At 48.6% G+C, this 20,237-nt stretch overlaps 1 protein-coding gene across 6 annotated transcripts; it reads left to right on the forward strand.

The window, feature by feature from the left end:
* The first annotated feature begins 1,173 nt into the window (after positions 1 to 1,173).
* On the forward strand, positions 1,174 to 19,936 carry TMPRSS6 (transmembrane serine protease 6). 6 transcript variants are annotated; one of them, XM_039725515.1, is made up of 19 exons: positions 1,174 to 1,897; positions 2,658 to 2,748; positions 3,523 to 3,679; positions 3,856 to 3,998; positions 4,178 to 4,245; positions 5,471 to 5,655; positions 8,594 to 8,635; positions 9,478 to 9,682; positions 10,010 to 10,146; positions 10,355 to 10,467; positions 10,950 to 11,059; positions 12,130 to 12,275; positions 13,196 to 13,294; positions 15,230 to 15,343; positions 15,629 to 15,745; positions 16,476 to 16,644; positions 17,036 to 17,307; positions 17,995 to 18,131; positions 18,823 to 19,936. In XM_039725515.1, the coding sequence occupies exons 3-19, from the start codon at positions 3,532 to 3,534 to the stop codon at positions 18,979 to 18,981; spliced, it is 2,364 nt and encodes a 787-aa protein (XP_039581449.1). In that variant the 5' UTR covers positions 1,174 to 1,897; positions 2,658 to 2,748; positions 3,523 to 3,531; the 3' UTR covers positions 18,982 to 19,936. The 6 variants fall into 6 exon arrangements, with proteins under 6 accessions (XP_039581449.1, XP_039581447.1, XP_039581452.1 ...); XM_039725516.1 differs by lacking the exon at positions 2,658 to 2,748 and having other exon boundaries at positions 1,175 to 1,691; positions 1,778 to 1,897; XM_039725513.1 differs by lacking the exon at positions 2,658 to 2,748 and having other exon boundaries at positions 1,174 to 1,986.
* The last annotated feature ends 301 nt before the right edge of the window (positions 19,937 to 20,237 follow it).

Raw genomic sequence — 20,237 nt, forward strand, 5'->3', positions numbered from 1 at the left:
GGCGATAACCGGACCTTTCTTCCAGGAAGACGCAATCATGTGGGCTTGTATGTGAGTAACGCGGGTTGTGAGTGCCAGAGTCATTGCACTCTCAGTGATTTGGGGACCTTTTGCTGCCGGGTTCCCAACAGCCTTTTGGAAATGTCACACGGGGAGCAGTCACACGCCGTGCTCTCCCCTCTCGAGCCCACGAGAACACGGCGTGCGGATCGCAAACCCACAGAAACACGCTACGGCCGTGTCCCTCAGTACCAGAGGCAAACCAAAGCTGAACAGCACTGTTGCTCACCAGCACGTTGGTAAACCAAAACATTGGTGTGGAAAATATCAAGCTAACAGCCACAGGCACGAGTCCCCTCTTTATCTCAAGCCTAGAGACAGCAAAGATAGCTGTCACATCTCTCATCTCCTTTCCAAGATACCTTGTTCATAAATAGATACCACTCTCAGCCTCCTCCCACATCTCTTCCTTTTTTTTTTTTTTTTTTTTGCTGTGGAGAAACAGAAAGCAAGGGGTACTTGCAGGAAAAAAATTCCTCTGAAGTCAGATCTGATCAAGGGTTTGGGTCCTTGGTTGATTCAAAAGCCTGTGGTGATAGATGTGGTATGCTTGTTTATATAGATCAGATTGAGATTCTACATTTTTTGTTCTGCTGAAAACACCAGAGAATGAAGATTCTTCTTTCCAGGAAAATTTAACTCAAAAAAGTAAGGTCTTTGACATTGAGAAATACCCTCAGATGGATTCTGATGCACTGTGGCAAGCCCCTCATGGTGTGAACTCAGAAAAGCTATATATGAATGCATTTGTGCCTAAAGATGCTGCTTGTCCCTCATTATCTGTGGAAATTCTGGTTCAGAGTAACTTTTTAAAGTGAAATCAGGTCTCAAATCCCTTGAGCAGTTCTGAAAGCATTACCAGTCAAACACTCTAGCTTTCCACCTACATTGAATGTTTATCTACTAGAATCCACCATGAGGCAACTACAGCAGTGGCTTTTGGTCTTCATGCAGTCCCAGACTAAACCTAGCCCAGTGAGAGAGATGAAAAATATCTATCCCTGCACAGCTGCCAACATGAGCCCAAGCAAGCCCTGGCCCAAATAAGCTCAACCCCAGGTCGATGTCACTGGCTAGAGCTCAGCCCTGGGTCAGGAGCCACCCATTTATTGATAGAGCAACTCTGTTTTCTCTGCTCTAGCTGCAGTGTCTCTGCTTTCCGTGAAAAACAAAGGGGCACATGCAGACCTGCAGGACTGTAAGCAGAAGATCATGAAGGAAAAGTAGCTGACAAGAACCTGGGGCTGGAAGAAAAGCAGATGCTGCAGGGAGATTTGAGTGGCCGTGCAGCTGAATGTGGGGAGCCCAGTGTCAGGAGACTGGGCAGCGAGAAGTGCAAGAAGACAAGAGGGAGTCTCTGAGGCTGGCACTGGGAAGCACTGTGCTTCGCTTTCATCTGATGAACACTGTGGTGACCAGATCTGCTCTCTACTGCCGTCTTCCCTCCTTCCAGCCATCCACCCCTGCCAGCCAGCACCTGCTCCCTCCCTGTGCTGGGAGCACACACCGATGGGACCAAAGAGGGTGCCTAACAAATACAGCAGTTGCTCAGCAACTCCCCGTCCCCTGAGGAGGACAATGTAAGCAATCTGCACCAATCTCCTGGACTGCTCTTCTCTGCACAGCTACAGGTGCTCCTACCTTGACTTTTTCTGGATTTCCCCTGCTCAGCCTGCAGATCTTCTCCTGCTTTAAGCCTCCAAACCCTCCATTTCAGAAAAGAAAAAAGCCATTGTGCAGGGTGCGCTGACCCACTGCAGCAGGATGGCGCAGGACAAAGGCCGAGCTGAAGGGACATGGCACCAGGTTATTGATCACTGAGAAGACCTTGAGCTGGGTAAATAGATGTCCCGCTTCCTCCCCCACTCCCTGCAGGTGTGAGTTGGGGTGTGGGCCAGGTCTCACAGGCAGCAGCAGGCTTTAGAGGTAGGTCTGCAGCTCTGGGGGAAACCCCAGAGCCTGCCATCAAATCTACTAACAAAGAGGCTCTTCTGCTGCTTCCTGCCCTCCCTCCCCTGCCCCTCCATCTGCGGTCGTGTGCTTATGCCTGCTGTTTCTGAAGGGATGCTGTGGTAGTGAAGAAGTGCCCTTGCTCTCCTGGACTACCCAATTTGGCTCCTTGAGGAGGAGACCATTCCCAGGGGTTGCATAGAAAGGTGCCCCATGAGGAGCAAGGGAGGGCAGTCTGTGCTGGGCCTGTTTGTACTGCCTGCCCCTCTGGAAGGGTGTGTTAGAGCAAGTGGATGTGTGACTGCTTGTCTGAGTGTGGATGTTCACCAGGCTGGGTTTAATCTTCTGGAGTGAGTTACCTGGTGCTTCCATCCTGCAAATGTCTTTCCATGTTGCAAGGCAGCCTGGAGGGCTTGGGGCTCCATAACTGGAGGAGGAGGCTGAAAAGCCCACTCATCCTTATCAAGTGATGCTCAGTGGCATCCACTTGGGCTAAAACGTGCATGAGGCCAGCCACCTCTTCCCTCAGCTGTAGCAAGTCCCTCCCATGCACTCCTCTCCCCATGTTCACATGCATCACTGGGAACAGAGATGACTCACAGACAGGACACAAGCATTCCACAAGACCTCTGTGTTCTCCTATGCAGATGCATCCAGATCCCTTTCCAGGCACAGAAACACAGAAAACCTTTGAGGGCAGGCATCTACTGTGTGGTGGCAGAGGAAAAGAGGAGGAAAGTGGGTGACAAAACCGGTATTAATGTGGCTCTCTTGGGCAATGGTATTTCTTACCCTCAGAGTGTGGGGCTGACAGAAGAGAAGCAGTCAGGAGGAAGCAAAAGAAGCAGCCTGGGGGAGATGAGGGGCAAAGGAAGACAGAAGGTGTCCCCTGGCACAAGCAGGCGGTGGTGAAGGGCTGAACAATATTCAGGTGCTCTATCCTCATTACCTCAGCTATTGAGCCAGTGCCAGCATTGGCTTTGCCTGGGAACACACGGCCTGGTGGGAATGGCAACCTGGTTTGCTTACTTTTAGGGATCAAGATAAACATGGCACAGCAGGCAAAGTGTAACTTCAGGTTCCCAGGCAGTGGCTGTTTTGTGCAGCTTTTGCTCACATTTCAGGTCACTGATTTTCTTCCACATTGATTTCTGGATCAAAAATATACCAGTTTTAAAACAATTCCCAGCCTGGGAGGACAACACTTTTGTATTCAGAGAAATTCATTATGGTACTAATTTGCACTTTTGACAGAAGCAAAACCCAGGGAATGCCTTTGAATACCAATGGATTACCAAGAGATGTAGACGAGACAGTGTCCTGGAAGCCTGTCTCCCACTGATTTAGTAGTTCTACTCACATTTGCTCTGAGCAAAATCTTTGATGATTTGCACAGTGATCTCTTGAGGCCATAGATCTTGGGAGAGGAGGACAGATTTGGCATAACACCTTCAGAGAGGGTGTAAGGGGAAACAGAAAAACCAGCCTGACCCTGGCATGCTGTGTCACCAGACGCATCTGATGGAGGCCGAGGAACAGGAGGAAGACTCCAGCTCCCTCTCAAATGACAAATCAGAAACTAGCTCACATCGCTGCCTCCGCTATGTGCCCCTTGGGATAGCCTTTCTTGTGCTGGCTGGAGCTGCTGCAGCAACCTGGTATTTCCTAGGTAAAAATTCGCTTTTTTTCGCCCCAGCAGAAGGTGGAGGGGGGTGGGTAGTCAAAGCAATGCCCAGCCCAGAGCACATTAGTGACTCTGGGTGGCCTTTAGACAATCATGCACGGGGGTAACTCCCTCTTTCCTACCTATCACTGAGGTAACCCAGTAGTGTCCTCTCTCGGCAGACTACAGACCATGGCATCTGGAGCCATCCATCCTGCAGTTTTACTGTGGCAGCCTCCAGGTCCTCAACCGCCGGTACTCCCCAGACCTCGGGCACGTGGAGTCCAGAGCCTTCTGGGTGGAGTCAGCTAAGCTCCAGAACATGGTGAGGGCAGTCCCAGGGACAGAGCCAGCCCTGAGGCTGCTCAGTGAGTAGAACGAGGAAGGGCTCAGGCACTCCCATCCAAGGGCGGGCTTGGTGGGCCTGTACAGCAAGAGGGATGAAAGATGGGATCAGCCACTGTAACACTGCCCTGTAGTTGTCAGACAACGTTCTCGTTGCAGCTGATGGAACTTATTCATGCCACAGAGCTGGGTCGGTACTACAACTCCAGCACGGTGTATGCCTTTGGGTGAGTAACGTCATATTTGCCTGTTCCTGTGTGAAAGCTTCCAGTAAATTGTACTCTGGTTTCACTGAAATCTGCCCATGACAAAATTCTGCAGTCCCTGCCATGACCTCCAAGCTAGGCTGGACAGTCCAGATTCAGAACAGTTCCAGCATAATAGACCTGGGGATATTTTGATGCTCCTCTTCATCCCAGGTCATGATGAAAAGCCAAAACTGAGAAATTTTTTCAGAGAGACAAAAGTTCAAGAGAGTAAAAAAAAAAAATCATTGGGAAGAGATTAAAAAAAAATAAAATTGTCTTGGCATTGTCAGTAGAAACCAAGCAGCTGGAAATGAATTTTTCTAATTCAAGAAAGCTATTTTATGGCCTGACTCTAGGCACCAGAAGGGAGAGGTCAGAATGCAGCACGGAAAAGTTATTCCCACCAAGAATCCTGGACCACCTGGGAATAGGATAACAGTGGAATGGGACAGATGTGAGACTACAGCTTTGCAGGTAGAACAGGATAGCAAAAATTATTTCCAGACTGATGATCATTTACTTCTGATTTTTTTCCTATGGAAAATCACACCCCTAAATTTGTCTTTTACCTAAGGAATATTCCAACTTTGATGTAGTTCCATTTTCAACTGGGGAAAGAAAAGTTTCACTTACACACCTTCCTCTAGCCTTTTCTGAACAAAGATGTGTTTCAACACCTCCTTGCCCTCCCCCAGCCAATTTTCTCTGCCAGCTGGTTGAACAGAACTTTCTCAGGCACAATCTCCTGCAGCTTTAGTCCGTCCAGCATTAATGGGTTGTGGTAAGGTACCTGGTCATAAATCATCCACTTGTCACCACTGGGAGATGAGACAGTGAAGTCTTGAGCTTCTCTTTTCAACCCCTGGTCAGTAGTGCCCAAAGGTCATTTCTACGTGAAATGAGACTACTCATTAGACTAGTCTTGATTAATTATTGTAATAATTTGAGCTCATATGGTCATCACTAAAGCCAGATGGCATGGAACTGCTTCTTCCCACAAAGCACTGACTCACACCATGAATACTGCAGCTTTCCTGCCCCACTCAGAGAGGTTCCTCTGGGTCACAGCAGCAGAGTTGGAAAATTTACACAGATATGTCTGATTTATGGAAAAATAGTGGGGAGGGTAATTCTCCAGGGTTTGTTTCTCCAGTAATTCTGGAGATGATGAGCAAGAATATTTTACATGCAATTTCTCTGTTAGGGAGGGAGCTCTGACCTTCTTCTTCTGGTTCGCCCTCCAAATCCCTGAGAGTCAGCAGAAGGAGGCAACTGCTGAGAGGGTAAACACAGTGCTCCACCAAGAGCTCTCCACCAGCTTCAACAGGTCAGGCAGCCTGTCCTACCAGACGGAGTACAGGGTCAACCCAGACTCCCTGGTTCTCCTGGGTAAGTACCAGCTGCTGAGCTGTGGCCTGAGCAGTCAGAAATACTCCACGACGTAGAAGGTTAGGAGAAAAGGCCAGGAGTCTATCGAAGGAGACAGAGGAAACCTGCAGAGGATGAGAGAAATAGGAAGGATCAGGATATACAATGTTATGCATTTTTTCCTGGTAGAGAAGAACTGAAGTTTGATTTAAAAAAAAAAAAAAAAGAAAGAAAAAATCCTTCCTTTGATAGATTAAAATTATTGGAGATACACCTGACCATGATCAGCCTGAGCAGTCAGAAATACTCCACGACGTAGAAGGTTAGGAGAAAAGGCCAGGAGTCTATCGAAGGAGACAGAGGAAACCTGCAGAGGATGAGAGAAATAGGAAGGATCAGGATATACAATTTTATGCATTTTTTCCTGATAAAGAAGAACTGAAATTTGATTAAAAAAAAAATCCTTCCTTTGATAGATTAAAATTATTGGAGATACACCTGACCATGATCAGATAGGTGATTCTATTTTCACCCATCAGCTTTGGCTTCTGTAGAGCAAGGTCTTAGACAGGTCATGACTTTGATCAGCCCAGCTTGAAAATACCAAGCACTTAGGTTTGCTACTTTCCTTTGGGAGATTATCCCAGACTGTTTGATAGAGAGAACAAAAGCAACATATCTGAGTCACCACTAAGTCTTCCTCTGAGACAAAGCATCATTGTCACTTCAGTTCCTGACATATGATTTTAAGGATTATTTATTGTTGCTCACAATGAAGGTCACAGCCTGTTTAAAAAGCCACCCATGCAAAACTGCTCCAGAGGAGTTGTTAGGTAAGGGACTAGGGGTGTATATGTAGTCAATGCATACAAGTCCAATGGAATGTATATTTGATCGTTGTAATGGGGCTTAAACTTGTCAGCCTGGTCTGATGCCTCTTACAGAGTACCAAATCTCACAGGTTTTAAAATACAATGTGTTTCTTCTCCTCCTCTTGGGACTCCTATTTCCAGGTTTCTTCTTCCCATGAGATGTTAAATCTCCAAGTTGCTTGTTGGGTTTTTTTTGTTTTTTTTCCCCCAAGCATGCAATCTTACATTATTCTAAGATGAAGCTTCTTTTATTATACCCTACCTATACTTTAACTTTTACCCCCACATCCCAATTGCTTTGTGGGTCGTTTTTCAGGGCCTGTAAAGAAAATTCGATTTCCTCTAAATGATTTTCACTCCCTCATCCAGACCATCATTTTAAGGTCTTAGTCAGAAGATGCATTAGCATCTCATCAAGACATCTCCTCCCACAGTTACCATTAGCTCCTTACTTCTACTTATGATTTGTTTTCAGCACACCAGATCCTATGCTCAGCCAATTTAAATGAACTTTCTTTACAAAGATATCACAAGGAAATATGCTAAATCCTTCCAAGTCAGCTCATCTAGCATTTTCCTTTTATTTGCTCACTTCATAATGCAACTCATAAACAAACAAAAATGATAGTGCCATAATTTTAGCTGTTCCCAGTTCCCTCTTATTTGCTTTGCCTCTGTTTCACTGTTTTATTCATTTCAGCAGACCACACTTTCTATTTTGGACTTAACACACCAGTTGTAGTTTATCCAGCTCCTCCTGCTTTCCCTAGTCCTTTCCCTCTCCTTTTCCAAACAGAAGTACAGTCTGATAACTGAGACAAAAGCCAGAAATTTCTTACACTGTTGGCCAGGGTGACCTCCAGCCAGTGACTTCACCTGGTTTAGTTTGCCCTGTACAGTCAGAGTGAAGAAAGCCAGCTAATAGCAGTCATTAGAACTTCATTGCTCTCTGGCAGACTCTTGCTGGCCTGCTCAGCTCTAAACTCTGCCTTGAGACAGAGCTGCAACCCATTGACTACTACAGGAACCTCTCCAACATCTCCAGTGCTTTGTTTTTACTAACAGCCACACTCATTGCCTTCCCCCTTCCCCAAAAATTGTTCAGGATTTGCTGTTCTCTACAGGAAGGTTTTATTACCTTCAGATAAAGGAGTACTTAGTACCAGCTCTGCACAGACTATTCCCTACTACACATGAGCTTGCCTAGGAGCCGGCCTTATGCCTGCAGGATCCTATTTTCCACAACAACTGTTTTTGCTATGACAAAACCACTCATCTCTCCCCATGGATTTGCTTGGAAGCTACAAATGACCAAAGCCCTGACCTAGGCAAACCCCCAACAGCAATCCTCACACCCAGCTGACCTCACAGTGCCTTTTATTTTGGCAATTTTTCCCAGTAGCACCTGATCTCTGACTGATTCCAGTTCAGCTGGAAGGCTGGAGAAAAGCCCAGCTCTCTTAAAGTGTTATTCACCCTGTGGCTGTTTTGCAGAGATTTGTAGCCCATGATGGTCGCTTTCCCTGCAACTCCCTTCTCCAAAGGTGGACTCTACAGGGATGTTGAGTAGCTCGTTGCACAGTGGTCATCAAAAAAGAACGCCTTCTCCACCCTCAGTGACTCCCATATTTTTGATTGGGCATTCTTTAAAGTGGGACAATAGAGGGTGAAGGGTCTGGGAAGTGGGGTTGTGCCCTGTCATGTGGCTGGCAAAGGAGGGGAATGACTGCCTGAACCAATGCCCAGCCCTCCTGGGAAGGGCAAGAGGTGCTGGAGCAGCACACTAAAATAGGCAAGGAAAAAGGCAGAGAAGTCCCTGCTGGGCTGGAAAGCAAGAATTAGGGCTGTTGGATTTGGGTCGGGGGCAGAGGAATTTCCCAGAGAGATGGGCAGGGGAAGGCATAACTGAAATAGGTGCCTGAGAGCAGGCAGAGAGGCACCTGGAGCATGCCACATGCTGAAGATGTAAGTGAGCTAGTTACAGAAGGAAGGGAGTCCTCACCTGCCATGCTAGGTGGTCAGATTATCTTTTTTTTACCCAGTTTATATTTTTGTTTATCTTCCTTTATATATTTTCTTTCTAACAGAATCCAGTGTGAAAGACATAATAGTGCTGCAATCCACTCTGGGTAGGCTACTTTCTCCTTTCCTTTTGAGTTCATGACTTTATGGGAGGGATTTTCACCAGGAACAGAAAGCTTGTTGGCTTCCTGGAGTTGTAAATCCTGGGAAGGGGAGAGTAGGAACAAGGGAGCACCAGTGCTGCTGCTTGGCCAGATCCAAACTACATGACTGCTATGTACTGGATGGCTCTGGCAGAGATGCCAGCTGCCAGGGGCAGTGCAGCCACCTCAGACTTGTCCTGGTCCTAATGAGAGCTATGAAACAACTGGGTATGCTGGTACCACAGTGCTGATTCCAGGCCCCATGCAATGCTGCTGACTGGGGTGGGGGTTTCCTGCGTGGTTCTGCACTGGATGTGCCTCATTTAGGAGTCTGTTGTCTTGGCAATGTTTGAAGATGCTTTTAGTAATTTCAGGCAGTGTTGTAAGTTCTCTGTCTGGCAGCTTGCATTAGATATGCTATTAGAAGCTCACCTTTAAGCTGATATTTACTCAAAAATCCTGGTGTGAAAGTCTTCTGAAACCTGGAATTCAGATGAGGGAGATCTAAAGCCAGAAAGAATATGGGGTTGAGGAGAAAGAGGTGAAAAAGTAAATAAAGCCAGTGGAAGATAACTGTGCTGTGCTGATATTTAAAGCCTGAGGTAGAGTTAGGTTAACAAAGGAAGAGGGGACAGTTCTTAGAGAAACTGGGGCAGTGGTACAAAAGGATCAGTGCCACCACAACATACGTAAAAGTAAACCGAGATCACTGGGATGAGTCAGCCTTACCCTAAAAAAGGGCTTACACTGATATACCAAGTGACAATCCTGTATGTTAATTTCTCTTACAACCACCTCTATTTCAGGTTGCTACAGGTACAGCTATGTCCAGGAGGATGATGTGCTAAGGCTGGAGGGCCCTGACTACCTGGCCTCCAGTTGTCTTTGGCACCTCCATGGCCTCAAGGGCTACATGATCAAGCTGCGCCTGGAGTGGACTCTGCCTGACTGCAGGGACCGCCTGGCAATGTACGACGCAGCCGGGCCCCTGGAGAAACACCTCATCACCTCGTAGGTAGCTCCTGAGCAGGGAGGACATGGTGGGGAAGGCAGGCAGGATAGCACGACACACCACAGCAGGGGAAGGTGTCAGACAACATCAGAGGAGGTTCTCCTTGATGTACAACCTCTCTGTTGTTGGTCAGCTGTGGTCACTGATGTGGGATATGTCTTAAAACCATGCTGCAAGAGCTGTTGCTGTTGGCCCTTTGTTTGGTTCAGATAGTGCCTTACAGCTGCTGTGTGTGGATCACACAGATGTCCATTGCCTCCCTTTCTCATTCTTCTCTTTCATTTGTTTATTGCTTCACTCCCATCCTTTAATCTCTTTCCCCTGAGGATCTACGGCTGCAGCCGGCAGGAGCCCATCGTGGAAGTCCTTTCATCTGGCCCTGTCATGTCCATTGTGTGGAAGAAAGCCATGTACAGCTACTATGACCCCTTCATCCTCTCAGCACAGGCGGTGCCCCTCAAAGGTGAGGAAGGCTGGAGGACAGTGGCTATAGTTACAGGGAGAAGATTTGTTTTCTACTACAGTATCACAGTTCCTAGAGGTTCTGCATCCCTGTTAGGGACAGAATTCATTCTGGTTTGCAGGGGCAGTCAGTAAAAGGCAGATTACATGGCCTCCCCTGGCTGAGGCTGAACTGACAGAAAGCAGGGCTTTGAATATCTGTATTACAGCTTGTGAAGTGAACATTACTCTGCGGGAGAGCCTGGAGCTGCAGGGGAAGATCAGCACCCCACACTACCCCAGCTACTACTCGCCCAACACACAGTGCACCTGGCACATGACGGTAAGAGCCAGCTCCCACAAAAGTATCCACCCTGTCCCCAAAACCCAGGCAGCACGCTGCACATTGTCGGGGTACAACCAGGGCACTTTGTCCGATCATCATGAGGAGCAAGAAGAGGGTTACAGCCTGTCCAGCCTCCACATAAGGCGTGTTTCTGAAGGGGAAGAAGTCTAATATTGCATACCAGCATAGAGATGCCATAGCTGAGGTGGAATCTGAAATCTGATCTCCAGGGGGTTCTTCAAAACAGAGCCAGATTGGTAGGAATTGATAAGAATTGCCAGGCTTTGATACCAGCAGCAGAGCCACCCTGGGCTATGGCACGGCTCCAGTTTAGAGGGTGCTTCATTCTGACCTGCAGTGTGGTCAGAGACATCTGGCCTTCACATTTGCTCTGCTTGTTTCTGACTTGGGGAGTGTGCTGCAACACTCCTAGGAGCCATCTGCCCTCTGCCGTCTGCTCTGCACCCCCATGTCTGCAGGTCCCGTCCCTCGACTATGGGGTCACCCTCTGGTTTGATGCCTACGAACTCAGCAGGCAGAAGCACGACCTGCCCTGTACCCAAGGCCAGTGGATCATTCAGAACAGAAGGTGTGTGGTGGGGTGCTGGTTGTGTCTCTCACTTCCCACCTGGGATAAAACTGGGATTAAACCTCTGCAGGTTCCCCACTCACTTCAGCCACCATATGTGAGGAAGAAGAGCCATACACTGAGCTCTTCAGTGACCACTCTTTGTGCTGCTGCCTCCTGCTTTTCTGCTCATCTTGTTCACTCTTTACCCAGTGAACATATTTCTCACAGATTTGCTTCAAGCTACCAACCTTCTTTCTCTGTCTTGCTGTTTGCATCAGGCTTCTTAGTTTTCTCCTGTGTGTGTAACCTTGGTGTCCTCCCACGTCTCCTGTGTTTGCAAATCTGCCTGTCACCACCTCTGCAATATTATCTGTGTGTGCCATTGCCTTGCAGCCACCTCCGTACAGATCTTCCCCTTAGCTCCATATCCTCCTGCTTTGACTGCAGCCATTTCCCCTGCAGGACTTCCCACAAATAGCATCCATATGTAGCTGGGGCTACTGCTCACCACTGCCCAGGTGCAAAGGATGGAGACCTGTTGTGCTCCCATCTTCTCAAAGCAGGCTCTTAGACACATGGACCTATAGCTTTTGTTTTTCCTCCCACCTATTGCAAAATTGCCCGTTTCCCTCCAAAACCTCCCCTGACCCACCTCATTAGCGCCTTCTCCATGGTTCCTGTAGGGGTAACTTGTCTTCCTAGGAAGAATCTGATCCAAAAGTTATGTTACCCTGGCTTAGGATTTCCACTTTTTCTCTCCCTGCCTTCCTCTCTTAAACTGTCAGTGCCACAGTTTCTACAACATGGCTTCTTCAGGAAGATGATGAAGGACAATCTCCTTACACTATAAGAACTGAACTGCTTTGCATGGCCTGATCTCAGTGCTTTCCAGAAAGCAGGAAATGTCCAAAGATAGGAGGGTCCCTCTGGACTCTGTATCTCATGCATACAGGCATTTTGTATTCCTGGTTTGCCCACAGCACCCCGTCTGTGTGACCCCCTTCCCACCCCAGCCCCACGGAGCCCCCTTGCCCTGCTTTGTGTCCCGCCTCCCTGTCCAATCCACCTGGCCTGTGTTTGCCCCCCAGGTTGTGTGGCCTGCGGACCCTGCAAGCCTACGCTGAGCGGATCCCAGTCACATCCTCTGCTGACATCACCATCACCTTCACCTCGCAGATCTCCTTAACTGGCCCTGGCGTGCAGGCAGCTTACAGCCTGTACAAGCAATCTGACCGTAAGCTCAGGTTCTTCCCTGCTCCTTTGTGGGGGGACCAGCAGCCCCTCTGTACTTGGCTTGTGCCTGGAGAAACACAAGGCACAGCCTGGGAGCCCTAGGTGCCATCCACCCTTCAGGAAGATGCTCACAAATCAGTGATGCACCAGTGATCCCCCCAAAAGAAGAGGCAGTTATGTGCAAAGCTGTTTCTGCCCATGTGGCCCTGCCTCTTGTGGCCAGAGCATCCACGCAACAAAACCCAAGGTCACAAAATTGCCTAAAATCTTACCCTCATGTCAACATTGCAGACTGGCCTTGGGAATTCAATGAGAAAGCACTTCTGCTTGAAGCAGCATTTGTTTTGATTACAAGATCTCTTAGAGAGAGCTGTTTCCTGCTCACCTTGGAATCCGTGCAAACAAGAGATAAATAAAACCACACACAAATACACACATATGCAAATGCCACCCACAGTCTGTCTTTCCAAGGTTTCATCATCTCCCTCCTAAAGGGTGCCAGTAATGCACACCAGTCTCTGAATGCGTGCACCTGTCAACGTGTCTAACAACAACCCCTTCAAGGTCCCACATAAATTTTGATAGCAACACCAAAGAGCCTGTTTCAGCTTTCCCATGACATTCAGGAGACACGAAACAGCCGTGATCCTGACGTATGGCGTGCCAGACAGGTGGTTGTCCTGGATATTGCCCATTGGTACCATGCAAAACAGTGAAAGCCCTCTTTCCCCTGGTGCATATCCTGGCTCCATATGTCCCTGTTAAGAGCAGACGACATGGCAGATTTTGGGGAGTGCAGTACACTGCAGCAGCACTCGTGTGGTGTGGGGGGTGTGCAGTTCCACCGTTTCAAGCCATGGTGCTCTGCTGCCAGGAGGTTTCCAGTCACTGGGGAATAATTACTCTCTTTCGGTTTCACAGCCTGTCCTGGGGAGTTTCTGTGTTTGGTGAACGGTTTGTGTGTCCCAGCCTGCGACGGGATCAAAGATTGCCCCAATGGGCTGGATGAGAGAAACTGTGGTGAGTGATTTCTTCTCCCTGCTGGTCCCTGGTGTCAGCAAGACACAGCCCCTTGCTCCTCAAAAGGCAGGGAGAAATGGTGAGGACGTGGGTGACCAAGGCACAGCCTTGTACCTCAACTTCAGGAACTTAAACCTCGGTGCCCTTGGAAGTCTCATCCCACTGTTCTATGGCTTTAGCCTGCTCTGAAAGGAGCAGTAATGCTTCTGGCTGCTGTCACAGTACAGCCTTCCCGGGAGAGTCCCCTAGTAGCAGGAGCACCAAGAGTTCCAGGCAGCCCGAAAGAAGCCCCCTACCCAAGCTGTCCCCCACCTTGTCCTGCTTTCCTCCCACCCAGGATCTGAAACCAACCTGAGCCCTGCCCTACAGCCCCCTCTGCTGTCACACCCCTCAGCATCCCCCTCCCTGCTCTCACTTCCCCAACTCCATCTGCCGCCCTTCTTTCTCCTCTTTTCCCCCAGGCCATTTGTGACACTTCATCTGTACAGATCCTCACTCATATATTTTGCCCCAGTTTGGGAGCATCAAAGTCCTTGATCAGCCTCAATCAGTTCTTCATGCCAAAAGCAATAAGTGCTGATTCAGGCTCCACTCTTAGCATCTCAGAACTCCTGCAGAGCCCCATTCTCATAGGTACAGAAATTCAGGCTTAGACATGGCATTAGACACCTAATTCATCTATTCTCTCATCTCTGGTGTGATGGGGGCTCATCATATTGATGCCACCACTAATTTTTCATTAGTTGTTTTATACAGATGTTTTTTTCACAGATAAAGAGCCCTGAACCACTGGAGAGAGTGGCCATTTTGAAAGATTCAGAGGAGGTGTAGGAAAAGTCTAAAGTGAAAGGAAGGAGAAATCTTTCTAAGGAAGCCTTAATTCAGTGCTAGAAATGTGAGAGCTCACATAAGATTGCTGAAGTTGGGTTTTGTATTGTCTGCAGTGTTGCTGAGAATGTGCTCTGTCCCATCGTCCAGCTGTCTGACATCAGGGTTTGCAAGCTTCCCTCCTGTAGACATGGATACATTTGCATCCTTATGAACATCTAATATTTTCTTGAATCCCAGTATCTTCTTGGCCCCAGGGATATCACGTCATTCAGTTCCACAGATTGGCACAGACCAAGCCTGACAGAAACCCTTTACTTCCTCAGTGTTTTCCAACATTATATTTGAAAAAGAAAGTAGAAACATTATTTCTTTCCTTTCTTATACTCTTGCCTCTAGTGCATCTCTGATTATTCACTTTATGTTGGTATGGAACAATCCCTGTCTTTAAAATCAAAGTTCAAGTTGCCTCAGACCTTCATGTGCCTTTAGTCATCTAGAAGCTTCATGCCATTAATGAAAAAATGTAGTCATTGCAGTAAGAAAATGGTACACACAAACAGAACAAGTTCCTGCTGTGGAAATCTAAGAAGTCAAACCTCGGTGGGCAGGCAACTTAGACCCATCTCCATCTCCAGTGTCCACCAGAACTCATGGACATTGCGGAATCCTTTGTTGTTCAGGACTCAGCTGCAAGGGGAAGTGGTGGTCTGTATGCAACAGTGACCCATGAGCTGGGGTTGGCAGCAAGGCAGGAGGAACAGTGACCTCACCAGATAGGATGCAGTCCTACAAAACCCTAACAAGGCAAGCAGACCAGGACTGGTGGTGGTAACTGAAGAGTCCATGGACCTCACGACGAGTGCATAGTGCTGAGTTGGGTCTGAGGCCAAGACAAGAAAAGTTAAGTCAGCAACAGCGAAGTGTAAGACAGAGTGCAGGCATACCTACAGTGGAGATCAGGAAAAGCTACACAGCTGCACTATACCAGGTCTAGTCTTAAGCACAGCTTATGAGATGGGGGAAGAGGCTGCAGAGACTCCAGGATTTATGACCCTGACCTCACACCTTGTCTGCCTGATTCCCATGTGCTTCCCTCCTGTGCAGTGTGCCCTGCAAAGTTCCAGTGCCATGAGGACAGCACTTGCATCGAGTTCAGCAAGGTCTGCAACCAGCAGCTGGACTGTGTCAACGGGAGTGATGAGGAGCACTGCAGTGGAGGTAGGGAGGGGACAGTGCTGGGATGACAAATGCCCACCCCTGTGTTCAAACCAAGGCTGTCTGTAGAGTATTTCCCGCATGTGACATAAGGGCACCATCTGGGACTTAGTTTGCCCAGCCTCCTCACAATGTTTGTGAGCTGTTTGTTTGTTCAGGAAATTCCCTGTCATCATTTATGGAGTTCCCCCAAGCTCTCTACTGCCCTTTCTCCTCATTTAAAGGACTTCAGGCAGCATCTACAACCAGCTGGCCTCTCTCAGTCTTGGCTTCCCTTCCTTTTTTCAGGGGTTCCCTGCGGTCCTTTCACCTACCGCTGTGAAGATGGGACCTGTGTGAAGAAACCCAACCCCCTGTGTGACACTACTGCAGACTGCAAGGACCTGTCTGATGAGAATCACTGTGGTGAGGAAATGATCAGCCACACTTCAGCCAGGCAGGTTCAGGATGACACGTAGCTGCAAGTTGCTCCATTTTCTCCCACCACCCAGAAGAGGCACCCACACTCCCTTGTTCCACCACCTTCTCCCCACCTCAGTCCCACAGTACCAGTGCCCCTGCTCCACCCTGCAATGGCAGGGACAGCAGCAATGAGCCAACTCTGTGCTGAGTTGAGCAAGCTCTTGCTCTTTGGACAGCTACTCCCTGCCTCCTTCAGGCAGAGGCATCAGGGCAGACAGACATGTCTCACAGGCCAGGGTCAACACACAGGCTGCCTGTTTGACCACTGTGTTGGCTTATATGCCATTGTACAAGGCTCCAGCCAGGAAAATCACCCATGTCTGCATGGCCACTGGCAGGGAGAGAGTTAATGTTTTGATTTCCCTACTTGTTTTTTTCTGGAGCCTCAGTAGGCAGTGAAGGGGAATGACCAGGAGGGTTTCCTGACAGCGCAGCAGTTAGCACAGTCAGCATGCTGCCCCAAAGGCATCCCCAGGCTGCAGCTGGAGGTGGGGAATGCTGGGAGGGAGTGCTCACTGGACCTGTCCTGGGCAGTACATAAACCATGTGCTGCCCGGGTAAGACAAGCAATTAGAGGTCAGACTCTTCAGTCAACTAAATAGGAAAGGAAGGGCAGGAACAGTATTTTATGTTCCCTTCCTTCCCTGAAGTACCTGCTATGTCTCCTCCTCAGACTGTGGGATGCAAGCCCCTCTCAACAGGATTGTGGGTGGTACGAATTCCGTGGAAGGGGAATGGCCATGGCAGGCCAGCCTGCAAGTTCGGGGCCGCCACATTTGTGGGGGAACACTCATTGCTGACCGCTGGGTGGTCTCAGCCGCGCACTGCTTCCAGGATGAGAGGTAAATGGAGAAGGGAGGTGCTGGATAGAAAGATTGCATTGTTTTCCATGTCATGCATGATGGGAGGCTCTTCTGACTGATGAAAATGTCATGGGGCAGCTGCACTCCTCCTCTGGCACGTCAGCCATGGCTTGGAACTGAAGAAAGGGATATGGATATATGCAGTATTATCTGGTGGTGTGCAGGGGAAAAGGGGCAATGCTGGGATTCACAGAGCAGCTTCTAGGAGGAAATGATGGCAGAAGATGCTGCACAGTTCCACCTTTGTTTTGGCTCTGTGTTGTCCCCACACTGTCACAACGATGGAGATGTCAGCATGTGCTAGGATGGGGATAGCATTACCTGCAAAGTGTGCCCTTTGGGTCCCATGGTCCTCTGCTGCATCCTACAGGCTGGCCTCCCCTTCCATCTGGACCGTTTACTTGGGTAAATACTTGCAAAATGCCACCGGCCATACAGAGGTGTCCTTCAAGGTTATCCATCTCTTTCTCCACCCTTATTACGAGGAGGACAGCCACGACTATGATGTGGCCCTGCTCCAGCTGGATCATCCTGTGATCATCTCGCCCTTAATCCAGCCCATCTGCTTGCCTGCTCCGTCTCACATCTTTGAGCCTGGCCTTCTTTGCTGGATCACTGGCTGGGGGGCCCTCAAGGAAGGCGGTAGGTTCAACGTCTCTTGGTGGCCTACTGCAGCAGTGCTGAGGCAGAAACATAGGTTCAGATGTGTCATAGGCAGAACAGGCTTCTGTTCATCCCAAAACATTGTGCCTCCTTCACTCCTTCTGATTTTGGGTAATAGGTTGACCAAAGTTACCTGTTGAGTGCCCTGAAGCCTCATGTGGAGAGGCAGGCATGGCAGTCTGGTAATCTGTATGGGGACTGTGTGTGTTTCTTCATTCAAAGACTAGAATAGCCCTTCAGGTCAGCTTAGTGCCTTTACCCACTTACAGACTTGTTCCAGCTGCTTCCAAATTGGAAACACTCAGGAGACTATACAGAACTGGACACTCCTGGTTTGTACTCCTAGACAGAAGAGCTTAACATCCATTTCAGTGAGAAACAAACCCAACCCAAGACTCTGACAACCCAGAGGTTAACCCAAAGCAGAATACTCCTTGTCCCAAAAGCTGAAGTGCCCACAAAATATCCCTGTAGGGAAAGGAGTGAAGGGGAATTTTATGCCTTCCACACAGAAAAAGTGCTCTGCTGAAAGTCAGAGACTGTGATGCCAGTGGAGAACAGAACAGAAATTCCAGTGGCAGGTTTCAGCATGCAGTGAGGTAGGCATGGGCTAGGGAAAGTTCCACCCTAGCTCACCTGTGCTAATTTTGGTGCTTTACTTTTCAGGACATATCAGCAATGTTCTGCAGAAGGTGGATGTGCAGCTCATCCAGCAGAACATCTGCAGCGAGGCTTATCACTACATGATTACTCCCAGGATGCTGTGTGCTGGGTACTACCAGGGCAAGAAGGATGCCTGCCAGGTGACAGAGGAGTTGTGGGATCAGGGTTGACTACCAGAGGTGGGATGTGTCCCAAGTCTCACAAATGCAATCCATAGCCTGAAATGAGGGAGGAAAAACCATATAAGGTCACTTTCCCAACACTTCCTCTGACCTAAGTGGCCAAGAACAGCTCTCATGACCACTTCTTCCCAGCACCTTTCCCTTAGACAGGAACCAAATACAGTTAAATTACCCTTTTCTCATTTCAGCCCATTCTCCACTCTACCTCCCACTTTCAAGTCAGGTGACTACATCAGTCTCTTACACCCTCAGCCTCTTTAGCACCTGTCATACACACTAACCTGTGTGTTCCTTCATTACTATTAATCTCAAGGAATTCCTCTTTGCCATCCCTCATGGAATCCAGTTAAATTACAACAATTATCCTTGCCTGCCATGTATTTGGAAATGCTATATGGACCTGGAGGAATCAGTAGCACAATCAGCTTTTTGGGGATCTGGCTGAGGGGGAGGAATTTGCATAATGGAGGAATAACTATGTTTGCACTGGAGACTGTTTTTGACATCTGCCTAAAGTACAAGGAATGTCCCAGGCACGAGTTGAGGGGATACAGGGACCTGTATACAGAGGGGCTCAAAGACAACGCAATCAGGCAGCAACAGAAGCTGGTGGATCACCACCACTTCATTTTACTTTTCTTTTTTCTAGGGTGATTCTGGAGGTCCACTGGCCTGCAAAGAGCCCAGTGGCAGATGGTTTCTGGCTGGTTTGGTCAGCTGGGGAATGGGATGTGCACGTGCAAATCACTATGGAGTATACACCAGGATCACTCAAGTGCTGGGCTGGATGAACCAAACCATGAGCTGAGAAAAGTGCATCTCTGTCTTCTCCCCATCACACCTACACTCACATGGCACTCATTCCTGATCTTGCTCACTTGCCTCCCAAAGAAAGAGAGTGTGGGATGTTGTCAGACCCAGGATGCTCTTCTGAACTGGGTAAAAAAAGGCTCCTGCAGGGATTGTAGAGAGAAGCAGGCAGACCGTCTTCCCCATTAGTGCTTCCCAGGGAGCATCCCAAGGGGCTTTTAGGCCATCCATCCAAAAGTGGGGAGAAGGGAGCCAGGTGGGGGAGTTGGGGGCAATGACATGACACACAGCAATAGGCCCAAGCTGATGGTTTCTGAGAAGAAGAATAAGAGGAGCTGAACTTTCCATGAACCATGTGATTCAGCCACAGTCTTATGCTGGAACATTTGCTGAAAGAAAATGTGACTGATGTAGTTAGAGATTCCAGTAACTGTGAAATCAATCTGCCTCCCTCTTCCTTCCTGCTGCTTATCCTTCATCCCCCTTCCCCTCCCATCACTCCTCCTCTTCCATCTCCCTAATTGCTTCTTTTCTTAGCTGGCGTGTGCTGTTCAGTGTGCTGTTCAGCTCAGCCAGCCAACTCTTCACGTCTCACTGACTCCCAGGCATGAGCCCAGCATTGCACCCCCAAGCACGTGTCCTGCCTCCCTGCTGGAGCAGCACCCAGCCTCCACTGCTGCACTTCCCCCAGAAAAAATGCTGGAGCAGACTCCCATCCCCTTCCCTCAGCCCTTCTAAATACCTTTAACATCAGGGCATCTCAACCTCTTTCATCTCCTATCTCAGGTAATGCAGGAGATGAAGAAGGCTTCAGGGCAGAGGGTTTAAACTGCAACTGCTGAGGGTTTGGTTTTTTAACTAAAGATATATGTGTGTGTATGTGTGTGTGTGTACATAATTGGCCACTCTCTGGAATTATAAATAAAATTAATTTGAGGATTTTTCTGGCTCTAGTTTGCCTCACTCTGCTAAAAATTATCTCAAGTTTGTATGTTTTTGACCAAACTCCAGTCCTGGCACTGGCAACTGGCAAAAGTTTCCACACCCTTGCCCACCCTCCCACATCAGATGTCCCTGGGATCAATAAGTTTACTAGACAGGTGGTCCTCACTTATGATTTAGGGCTGCAGATACCAATAAGCAAACCTGCTCTGTAGCCCAGCTGCCTGCACTGGGATTGCAGCAGCACAGACACAGTGGGAAGTACCTCCAGCCCCCAGAAGACAGGCACAGCACAAGCAGCTTCTGGTGGCT

Source organism: Passer montanus, unplaced genomic scaffold, assembly GCF_014805655.1.
Source record: "Passer montanus isolate IOZ18808 unplaced genomic scaffold, ASM1480565v1 scaffold55, whole genome shotgun sequence".
NCBI classification, from domain to species: Eukaryota; Metazoa; Chordata; class Aves; order Passeriformes; family Passeridae; genus Passer; species Passer montanus.

Excerpts from the sequence above, each read along its gene's own strand:
- TMPRSS6 (XM_039725513.1), top strand. The coding sequence starts at position 3,532 with ATGGAGGCCGAGGAACAGGAGGAAGACTCCAGCTCCCTCTCAAATGAC. Across the intron at positions 4,246-5,470 it reads AGCACGGTGTATGCCTTTGG|GGAGGGAGCTCTGACCTTCT; the intron begins GTGAGTAACGTC and ends TTTCTCTGTTAG. Across the intron at positions 15,746-16,475 it reads GTCTGATGAGAATCACTGTG|ACTGTGGGATGCAAGCCCCT; the intron begins GTGAGGAAATGA and ends TCTCCTCCTCAG.